The sequence below is a fragment of the Fundulus heteroclitus genome, chromosome 4 (assembly GCF_011125445.2).
Source record: "Fundulus heteroclitus isolate FHET01 chromosome 4, MU-UCD_Fhet_4.1, whole genome shotgun sequence".
NCBI lineage: Eukaryota > Metazoa > Chordata > Actinopteri > Cyprinodontiformes > Fundulidae > Fundulus > Fundulus heteroclitus.
This window is the reverse complement of record NC_046364.1, coordinates 32231707-32243905: the sequence shown is the minus strand read 5'-3', so window position 1 is coordinate 32243905 and position 12199 is coordinate 32231707. Positions and strand designations below refer to the sequence as shown.

General features: G+C 37.9%; 1 protein-coding gene across 1 annotated transcript in view; it reads right to left on the bottom strand.

The window, feature by feature from the left end:
- Positions 1-8169: 8169 nt before the first annotated feature.
- The window catches only part of rps6ka2 (ribosomal protein S6 kinase, polypeptide 2), a 30301-nt gene continuing 26271 nt past the window's right edge, over positions 8170-12199 (bottom strand). The window contains exons 21-22 of the mRNA XM_012855151.3: positions 11358-11438; positions 8170-10032 (exon numbers count right to left, since the gene is read on the bottom strand). Of these exons, the coding sequence (XP_012710605.2) occupies positions 9883-10032; positions 11358-11438 (231 nt within the window). The 3' untranslated portion in view covers positions 8170-9882. The remainder of the gene's footprint in view (positions 10033-11357; positions 11439-12199) is intronic.

Genomic DNA, 12199 nt, shown 5'->3' with positions numbered 1-12199 from the left:
TTATCTCCAGAGTTTGACGGGCAAGAGGCAGGGCTCACCCTGAAGAGGTCGGCAGTCGATTACAAAGTAGCGCTGACAGGTCAAATAACAATGAAAACACACACACACACAAAGACACACAGCTAATGACAAATTGGAGTTATTGGACTTGTCTGTTAACCCAGCATGCATATTTCTGGACTGTGGGAGGAAGTTGGGGTGCCCTGAGAAGATCCTACGCATGCAGAAGAAGAATATGCAAACGTAATGCAGGGAGGCTCTTGCTGAGAGAAAACAGTGCTATGACACATCTCCACAGATTTTATTAAATCTAAAATAAGCCTTAATGGAGTTCTGAGGGATGGCGCAAGTTCTTAGTCGTGGCAGAGTTAAAGAAAATAAATCAGACCCTCCAGTAATTGATCTGCTGTTAACCCTAGCCTGATTGGTGAATCTATAATTATCCCAAATCTTATAGCTCAGGTAGTTGCTCGAACCCAGACAAACACAAAGACAAAAGTATTGACATTGTGGTAGAGCTTCACCATGAACCAAATCACAATTGTCATGGCAGCATGGGTGTGTGCAGTGCCACATTTGGATAGTTCTTACCTGAGCACAACATTTGGTAAGGATACAATATGTCAAGTGTCAGGCATTCACTCTTTAAATTCATAATATATTTCGCTTGTTGGATGGAATCTAATTGCCTTCATTTCCCACGGCTGGTGTATATTTTTAGGGACTGATATATCAGAATTAACTAAAGTGTGGGGGGGCTTTGTGATTCAATTGAAGAAAATAAGAGCTAATGCCAACAGTGTGGAACATACAGCACAATTAAAGGTGAAGTTAGCAACACTGCAGCCGTTGATAATCAAACTTCATCGAGGGGCAGCGCTGGACATGCGTAAATGGGTGTGAAATGACAACAAAGACTGTACTGTTAATGTGTACCCAGAAATATTTAGATCCAGGCAGCAGTTCTGAATCAGAATAAAGCTTGTTTGCTGGTGTTTTTGCGACGTTTCCCCTTTTTTTTCTTTAACCACCATAACACCTTTTTTTCAGCCACATCTCTCAGTTATTGTTTAATGGACAAACACAGCGAAGGAATCTGCTCCCAGTGTTCACAGTTAGTGGGTATTTGGTTGTGTGTTCGCACTGACCGCTGCAAGGTGATAGACATATGTTGTGGATAAAAGTCGTACACGGACAAAAGTACATTGTGGTGGGAACGCGTGCCTAACGGTGGCATGAGAAAAGCCCAAATGTGTGAATGTTCAAAAGGAGCTTTCTCAACATTCTCACACAAGCACAAAGTCACACATCTCGCCAACTCCTCCACCCACAGCTGCGCACCCTTCTCCCGCGATGGTGATAATCTCTTTGTCAGGAACCGTCTGTCGGAGATTTGTCCGTCTCATTCGGTGAATGTCCGAATGGCAGGTCGTGCTGTAGTGCCATGGGGTGTTCAAGACTGTCTGTCACTATGAGTGTATATATATATGTGTGCTTGTGTGTGAGCGCTTCTAATGACATAGGTGGTGGGATCTCTGCTCCTGTCAGAGTCTGTATGTCGCTTGTCTTCAGCGCTCTGTTGTGTGAAGTAGGAGGAATGTTGAACATGATGGGAAAAAAAAAAGCTAGATTTGCATCCGACAACGTTGTAATTTGAATTTAATAACACGTGTACAGATACTTGTTCTGTGTGCCTGCACTCATCCTTGTCTTTCCTCATCTTCGCAACAGCTTAATCAGATGTCGTGTGCTATCCGCTCTGCATTTCAAATGAGACGCTTTTTTTTTGTAATCACTTTGTGAGTGTTAAAGACTGTTCGTAACGGCCCTCTGCGAGACTGTTCTGCTCATGATCAATCAGGTTGTTAGTGAAAAGGAAAATAGATGACATTATTGATAAAATGAATAAAATAAAGCAACTGATCCAATATCTTTTACGGGAGGCCAAATGTTTCCCTTGATGTTTTTCCCTCATTATTTGCCTGTTTTTAATTAGATCCCTCCTTCCTTGGTTAATTTACTTGTAATCTGTTGGGCTGCTGCCAGGGGAGACAACAATGGTCAGATTTCTTTATCAAAGACCTTTAGAGATCAACCGACTGGCCAATATGGAAAAAAAAACAGTCTTTCAGATAGACAAATTTAAGCAACAAAGTAAACAGGTTTGTGCCAGTAAGAAGTTCTGCAGATGTTAGCTCAGCTTACACGTGCGTGTTTGTGTCCATCATAGCCTGGGGGTCCTCTTGCTTGAATCCGTTGAATCCAAATATGTTTCAGAAATACTGAAATACTTACTTGACATTGCATTGCACAAGATGTCATGGACCCAGGGACTCACCAAGTAGAGACGACAATATTCTGTTTTGTTCTATGCACTTTTCAAAAAAATAAAAAAATAAAAAAAACATTTTGTGTAGTCCTACATTTAAAATTCATACTAGATAACCCTGCTGTCTTTTATTTTGGCACTGTAAATTTGTTTGTGAAACAATACACAACTTTAAATCTTTACATGCAAGATTTAAAATGCAAAAATAAGCAACATGCATTTTTTAATACTGCAAATCTCATCTAGGTCTCCTTCTAATATTGAAGATTAACTTGTGTTTGATCAAGTGACCTGGATATGGATCAAATCAATTTTCCAAACAGCAAGACATTCATAATGGAACGTTGTAATGACAACATAACTTGCGATGAATAAATATTTAACTAAACTATGTGAAGGTTTTCTTCACATAGGCTCACTGCAAGCGTAACCCCAGAAAATGATTAGTTTACACAACTACTTGGAATTTCCATCTCAATAAAGCCAGACAGGAAATAGTGGTCCTTAACAATAACACTGTCGCTCTTCAGTTTTTCTGGTCTTCCTCGGAGAAAACCTTCTCATTTCTCCTTGTCCCACGGCCAATCACCAAAGATGGGGGCGTTCACTCAAAACTTCGCTCAAGCCAGCACGCATTGGCCTTACTCCTCAGCAGGGCCTGAAAAAAAACCTGCTCTTGAAACACTCAAAATTGAGCTGGGCTGTGCGGTGTGTGGCCATTACCAGTTAGTGGAACCGTGCCTAGAGAGACAAGGGGGGAGACGTGCAACAAAAGAAACCCAGATGGCTGTGCCTAAAGCAGCTTCCACTACCTCAAACACCGCCCTTAGTTGTAGTTTGACTTTCTATTAAACATCAAACATCACCAAATATATAGATTGGCTGAATGCATGGTTCTTATATAATTAGATAAGATAAGATAAGATAAGATAGTCTTTATTGATCTCACAATGGAGAAATTCACTCGTCACATCGGCTCATACAAGAAGGTGCAGAGTAGGGAAGGTGCATTCAGTTATATACAGTGGGTCTTCATATATACAATGGGTCATATATATATATATATATATATATATATATATATATATATATATATATATATATATATATATATATATATATGTCATATATATATATATATATATATATATATATATATATATAATATATATATATATATATATAAACATATCTATATACTTAAATATATACATATATCTATGCGCCTACATACATACGTACCTACGCGTATATATGTGCATATACATTGTATACATTTGTACATACATATATACATACATGTGTACTGACTTATGTTCAGGTGTTGATAGCAGCAGAAGTCACTACATCAGAATTATTGCACGGGTTGTAGGACAGTGTATTAAATAGATTATTGCACCTTGGTTATTGCACATTAATTAATTAGCTGAAATTCTTTGCATTTCAAGCAGTTATTTGAGATATTGATGCTGCATACTGATCAGGGAGTACTGCAACAAGAGAAGGGTTGATAGCTTCAGTGGCCTTGGAGCAAGTTTTAATTTTGGAAGACGTCCGTTGGTGCCATATTTCTCCTCCAATTTGACTGAGGATACCCTGTCTACAACACTATATCTAACACTAATTTCTATCTGGTAGCTATGTTTCTCCTAAGAGTGTTTTAGAAAGCTGTGATATTTGGTGAGACTCTTGCATCTTCTAGAAAAACAGCAATTCACCTTTATTTCTACTTACCATCAACTCAACTTTGGGAATAAGATAGAAACACTTACTGATGCCAGTGGGGCTACCCTGCTCTCATTCAAACAAAAATGTTTACTTTCTGCTAAACGATTTTCCTCCAACGAAGGCTCACAGCAAAAATATTTTTGTAACATAAACTTTACGGGCTTCGTTTTCCATTGTGATATCAGATACCTGAATTTCAACTTAAAAAAAAAAAAAAACGAGCACACATGTCACACCTTTACTTGGACATGAACGGTCAGAGCACGTTAAGCTGCTACATTTCATTTGCCAAACATCATTTCAAATGTTTGGCAGTGGCAGTAAAATACAACACTCATGATATCCAAACAATCCAAACATAGACATCTGTTAGGGTGAAACATATTTGAATCCAAATACCAGGAAAAATGCACCCTGGTAGAGTGCAGAAAATGGTCCAGCTTTGGTTTTGCTGGACGGTCAGAGGTCCGTCGTTCTAACGAACTATTGTTATTCCTCATCAGACACCTAGAGATAAGGTTGATATCTAGAGGAAGCTGACTGATGACTGCCTAGATTAAATAGCTATCATCATAACTACGTTAAGAATACTTTTAGATGTGGGAAGCAGATACATTTAAGTTCAAGAACATTTCACTTCTGTGTATTTCTCCAAGTTCTCCTTTCTTTGAGCTCTGAAATAAATTCCGACAAAGATGTAATTGTCAGGTTGAGTTATTGTTTCTCAAAGCTCTTATTTCTCCTCTTTTTCGCCTTTCATCTCTCCCCTCCCGACACCTTCTCTTTGCTCTTTCTGTTGTTTGGTCTCCTCCTGTCACTCCACTGCAATCATCCTCGCAGGGGGGCTTGTCATCTGTATCTACTCATATCCTACAATCCCTTCTGTGCTGAGCACTACTGCACTTAAATGTCAGGGCTGATGAGCCTGCCACACCCACCTGACACATCAGCTCGGCGCCTGCTAAAAGCTTTTATGGAGTGAGGGCCTGGTGGTTGATATAAATTAAAGAGTTTCGTCTTGTTCTTTTTTTGGTGAGGGTGGTGGTGGTGGTGGTGGTGGTGGGGGGGGGATGTCTTGAAAACAGACAACTTCTCCTCAGCAGAAGGTAGATAGAGAGTGAGACAAACAGAGAATTGGCTGTGACTGGTTGCCATCTAGTGGCTATGATGAAACTTGCCTCACAATCTCAGCTAGGGAGAAACATTTGTTTGCGTAAGATTCAAGTGAAATGAAAATAGCGCAAGCAATCCAGACTTCCTTTATGTTTATCAGCAGAAGCCCGTTGTGGAAGATAAAAGTTCAAAGTCTGCATTTAGAGTTTTTCCTTCTTAATACTGCCTCTTATTGCAATATTGCATAATAAAGTAGTGCTACTATCTATCAATCTTATATCTATATAATGACTACAAACACATACACACACACACACACACACACACATTTTATATATATATATATATATATATATATATATATATATATATATACAGTCATTATATATTCTCTCTCTCTCTCTCTCTCTCTCTCTCTCTCTCTCTCTCTATATATATATATATATATATATATATATATATATATATATATATATATATATATATATATATATATATATATATATATATATAGAATGGTATTGAAGGATTTTTCCAGATGTCCAGCAGCATAACTTTTAAAATTTCCTACTCATAAAATACTGTATGTTACAATGTGAGCATATTTTGACATTTTTTTAAACAGAAAGCATAAACATAGAACTTTGCATGCAACTCTTATCCTATCCTGTTATTTACTACTATCTAATCCCTTTCTTCACTCCCCTCTCATTCAACACTGCTGATCTATTTTTAGTCTTGTCTTAGCTCCTCTTAAACAGCTATATAATAGTGGACATTTTAAATTTTCCAAAACTAACTCTGAACATGACACTTCAGCCATCTTGTTGTAATCTGTAACTAGGCAATACATTCTCACCCATTTCAGATTTATACAAGTCTATCTTGTACAAAATTTTGCAAAGCACCCAGGACACAAAGCCACAACACACTGACTGCACACAGATGTATTTTGTTTTTTCGTGTGAAGGCTGGATCATCGCAGCTGTTGGCATTTTTGGTTTCAGTGAGCTGGGCCCAGTGTTCTCCAGAGCCAAACCTGATCTCATGAGGTGCCTTGGACACTGCTCTGCATTTTAACCGTGGTGGGGTGGCACTGGGCCTTCCTCTTGTGCATGTCTGGATGAAACCTTCATTTTTTTAGCATATGGGCTAAAGATGCCTTGAAATGTAGAACATCCATTTTCTCCATTCCAGACTTTCTGTACAGCCTGCAATGCCTGTACAGTACAGGTGCCAGGCATTGGGAACAAAATCACTCGGATGTAACATCACTTATTTTTGTGTCTCCAAGGATACATTGCAACACCTTGATCCATGAGATCTACTCCTCCCATATACTGATTGTACAGAAAATGACCTTTGAATGTTGAGCATCCTTTTCTCTTTCTTACTGCATCTCCAAATCTGGTTGGGACAGGCCATGTGAATCACTGAGCTATCCCGCCAGTGTGTGATGGTGATGTTTTCAGCATTGCTGATGACAGATCCTCCTCCTTCACTTTTTGGTTTCAGTTGTGCTCCCTGGAGCCTGATTCTGTGCAAGTGTCAGTGGGCAGTTACTCCACTATGTTGTTGGCTTTTCTACACACTAAATCTGAGCTCTAAAAATCATTACTGTAACGATGTTTTCACAGGTCTGCCTAAAAAGTCAATCAGACAGCTGCAGTTGATCCAGAATGTTGCTGCCTGCATCCTTACTAAGACTAACCCCGTAATTCCACAGCCTCCGCTCCCGTACGTGTCCATTCCGTTCCAGACCGCCTCTGTGAGTCCGTGAAAAGCAGAGCCTACTTCATCTGCGGTTAAAAGTTGAAATTACAAATCTGCTTCCCTGTTTGGTGCAAAAAGAGTGGTTTCCATCCAATATTTAAATTAAGTTAATTTTATTATTTAAGAGAAAATATTTTAAAACAGTCCTGTTAGTCTATAAATCCCTGAATGATTTAGCACCTCAATACATCACAGACTTGTTATCAGTGTATCAACCCTCCAGACCACTCGGGTCTTCTCGCTCAATTCTACTCTGCACACCTAGAACCAGAACTAAACAAGGAGAAGCAGCATTTAGTTCTTTTGCTCCTCTTATCTGGAACAAACTGCCAGAGAACTGTAAAAGTGCTGAAACCCTGAATTCCTCCAACTTGTCTTATATCTTAACCTGCTGCTGCTATTTCACTGCTATGTGCTTTCATTTTTAACGGTTTCTTTTCTTAAGTTCTGTTCATGTGCAGCCCTTTGAATTGACTTATTACTTAAATGAGCAATTCATTTTGCATGATATGGCCCCTTTAAGTCTTTGTAAAACAAATATTAAAAAAAGTGTAGATAACAGAACTGTAATGTAGTGTACGTCATATTTTACCAGCAGTAGGAGATAATTGTTGTGTTTCAATGCAGTTAGATGATGGATGCATTGTAGTTTGGAATTTCTAAATACTGTAAATACTACAATATTGTTAAACCGTAATATTTTTTCTTTTATTTTTATAACACAAGGATTTAATAGCACTACATACTTAAAGATGAATTATTTTTATGGTTAAAAAGTTTTATTTTTTTAAATCAGCAAGTTTAAAGTGACCATAACTGATCTCTAACTTTTACTGCTTCAGACTTGAATAAACCTTTTAAGCTTTTTACCTTCAGACTAAATTAAACTGCTGTAAGTATATCCGATTTCCTTTTTGTGTGGCTTTAATAAATTATATCTATTATGAAATTGCTTTATGTGAACAAACTGCAGATTGAGAGAAAATTGAGATAACAATAATTTTGGTTTACATTTTTTTTTTTTTAAACACAATTATTTCTTCATCGGACAATCAGGAAGACAGTATTGCTTGCACCGATACTTGTACCGTAATGGTTGACTCGCCAACATCCAGGACGAAACAGTCCTCCAGAATCGCACAACACGCCCATCATTCTCCGTGGAGTGAAATTCCCATGAATAAGCTTGTCAGTAAATGCTTTGGGTGTACTCACACATTTGACAGTTTTTGTGTACCCATTCGTATACTTTATTAGTAAACCTTTGACCGTTTAGCCAGTTATTTCAATGTCTGACCAGGTGGAGAGAGTCTGTGCAGCATAAGCAGTTGATGAACAATACCTCAGTATATTTACAGTTTCCTTATAAATGCAAACACATCATTTACAGTCCTCTGGGCTGTGTGTCATTGTACAGCTGGGCATATATACACATACACACACAGATTTTGACCTCTTCAGTGTGGGATTTGCATGACAGTATGTACATCCTAAATTAGCAAACAATATGTACAGCTTCACCTCCAACATGGGGCATATTACACAAAATATAATTGTGCACTTATATAGCAACAGTCCCACCTACATTTGTTACAGATGTGTAAAGCAACAGGACCGGCGTGGTCGGTGCATGGAGGTACACAATCAGCTACAGGGGGTCTTAGTTACCATATTTGCTTTGCATGGTTTAAGCTTCTAACAGTAAGTCTTTATGTAAACTGTGGAACATTATAGCCTACATTTCTCCTGGCAAAAGGTAGAACGCTGTAAATGTTTAACACAACATAAGTGCTACTCACGTCTGTATTTGATGAGGCTTTTCATGATCTTACCTCTTAACCGGTGCAACCAGGACTGCAGTGAACAACAGCATAAACGAACATTTAGCACAGAGGTTCTCAAATATTCTGACTCTGAAACGCTAATGGAAAAAAAACAAGCGTATTGCTAGTCTCAGCAGAGGGCAAATACAATAACGGATCCTCACATTCGGAGATGATGAAACGACACGATGCGTGGACGGAAGGTTTTGCTCAGAGCAATGGGTTTAAGGAATGGCACAGCTACTGCATCCCACCCACAATTATGGATCAGGGATACATTTAACTGCAAAAACGCTGCAGAGAATACATGTACACATTTACAACTATGAAGCACACATTATGAAAATGAAAGTCAGCGCCATAGTTGCCTCCAACCTACCTCACTATTTGAAGATATTCACATACTTTTCTACATTTACATGCAAAACCCCAAAACTCCCAGAAGGATGGAAGGAAAATATTGTTACTGTTATGGGTGACACCTTTTTGTGTCAAAATATAAGCTAATAAAAGATCTACTTTATGGTCTTTGTGGCACTGAACTGTGGTTTTCCTTTTTTTTTTTTTTCCTGTCCATTCTTCTCATTTTAGGTTACGTGCAACTCAAGGCAGTTCCAGTTGAGCTGGATGTATTGCACAGTGTTTATTGCACAAAAGTCTTCCCTCCTTTATGACCAGGCGTGTTTACATTTGCTTTGCTTGGACTCGAATGAGTGCACGTTTGTTGCAAATGACCGGAAGGGCCGTTTCATACTCCACAAAGGGGTCGTTTTGGTATCAAGTTTGAATGAAATGGCTACAGGACAGGTCGGAAAGATCCAAAGGATCTATGAAGGCATCTGCTTATTAAAATGTAACCCTCTCTCCACTAAAGCCACTTCATTGGGATCATAGAGCTCTCTATGAAGACATGCATAACAAATGTTATGTCACAGTGTAAGTTTATCTCGTTTAGATACAGTTTGGAAATTGCAACGATAACCAAGTGAACAGAAGTCAATCTTGATGCCACTTTAGTGTTAATTAGGCATGATTTGTGCTTGTCAGAATATGAGACAGTCTTTTTCAAGTGGGTCGTTATTGTTTCCCTTCTGTCTTCCTGTCCTGAAATTGAAGTTATTCCTTTTCTTTAGGTTCAGAGGTGACGCTTGAACTGCCCAGTTTTTTCAGCCCTCTTCGCTGAGCCAGACTGGAGGATTGCACTGGTTCCAGGACTGGAGCAGGAGCACAGCGCTTCAGAGCTGAATATGTGGCAGACAGAGCCCCCTAGCGGAACATAAAGGACAATGCATTCAAATGATCTGTACAATAATCCAGTAAGTGGTAAAAGTGTCATCTAGTGGATTCCGGATGCACATTACAGTATGTTGATGTATATCACATTAAAACCAATGAGCAGAAGTAGTATTTGAGTAGTAGTAGTATTTGAATCTTAGAAGCCATAACTCCCTTATATGCAAGTCATAATTCAAATCCACAGGGATGATAAAACAATTATGCTAACACTAACAATCAGATCTTATTTATTTATTTAATATAATGAAACAACAGAAACACAGAGTTCACTGTGCTGATTTCTCTGATTTCATATTGAGTGATTGTGGAAAACATGTGGGGCCAAAATATCAGGAATTGATGACCAGGTTATTGAAAATAAGCAAACAGGACATAATAGTACAAAATCAGAAAACACAAATCTACTAAAACCTTTCATGATGAATCATGAGGCATAGGTCGACTTATAATTTGAAGACTAGACCTTTTGGAGGGCCTGCCCAAATAAACCAGAGCCAAAATTCCCGATTTTATACACATTGATCTAATCATCCACAAGTTCAATCTTTTTAATCCAGCTCATTTCTGTGCATTGGACCTTCTGTTTTACAGATGTGAGTACCTATCTATTTCAAGTAATAAAAGCTCTTTACTTATGCATTTTTGCAATGTAAAGGCTTAAAAAGGTAACAAGAGAAGGAAAATACTATTAAGGAAATCAAAGCAAAATGTATCTGAATTATTTAAATACATACACAGTATAATGACGTTTTAAAATATATAATATTAACATTAAAAACATTTAATTAGCATTTTCCCCTTAACTATTCAATTTAGTTTGACATTTTATATATCATATATATCACATGGTGAAAAACGCATATAATTACATATACACAATCTTTTCTTGTATATCTAATGGATTTGAGGTAATATTTTCTGGCTTCCTGTTTTCTTTCGTATAACAGAAATAAAAGTTAGAAATAAATAACTACCCTGTGAGTTCCAAGTTTGGACATCCATTTCTTCATTATTAAGTTTTATAGCTTATCTTTTAGCAAAACAAGCATCATCATGCCATCTCTGTGTAAAAACAGTTGTCATCGCTGCACAATTGTTTATCCTTTCATTCATATTTCCTTTGAATACACCGGGCAACTTTTTGTAGTCTTTTAGTGTAGATCCCTAGTTTTTGTTTTGTGTTAAAATTTGTTTGTGAATTACTTGGCCATGTCCCACATAATGTGCTATCAGTGAATAATTGACAATACGGTACAGTCGAACCGATACAGAATCAAAAGCAGAAAAGGTCTGACCTTGACAGTGAGAGCATCCTGCCTGGTGAGAGGTGTGTCAGAGAGCTGCTCTTTCTCTACAATCCAGGGGTGCCGAAGAACCTAAAGAGCATTGCAGGAAAACTGATGATCCATGTTTAATCCGTATTAGATACCAGTTATTACCATAGCATTTGACAGAGAACGTTATAAACAGTAAAACACTGGAAGTGAATACAGCATACTGCTTGGATTTAAAGCAAGTGAAATGAGTAAAATGACAACCTAATTATTTAAGTTTAAATTATAACAAATCAAGCCACATATGTAATTTTCGGGTGTCATCTTAAACATCTGTCTTCTGTCGGGTTCTAGTAAAGAATCTTCCAAGTTCTTGCATCTCTTTTTCCAATTTAATATAACTGTTTTCTTGGTGTTCTCTCTAACATACAAGAGCAGCATAATCTGCCGTTTATGGGTCCCTGTCCTCATAGTCTGGCTCTGTAATTGACCAATAAAGGTCTCTTCCTGATGTCAGACTCCAAAGTGAAGAGGTTTCCACGCTTGTTGCACCTAAGCATCTTTCCAACCATCATCTGTCATCTTTAATGAGCTCTCCTAAATCTGTGGTTTGTTTAAAAATTTAATTTTCTCCCATTTGCAAGTTAGCTCCTCACACAATATTCTGCTCATATGCATAAAAGCCCAACTTTGTACCTACGTTGGTACAATTTGTGTATCTATGCCTCTGTCTGTGGCTGACAGCACCTTTGATTATAATGCCAGTAATATACGTACAGGGATTTCAATGGTTAGATGTTTTGGACTGTTTTTTTTATTTCTACAGGAAAAATGATTAAGCACCTATACTACATAACTTCCTA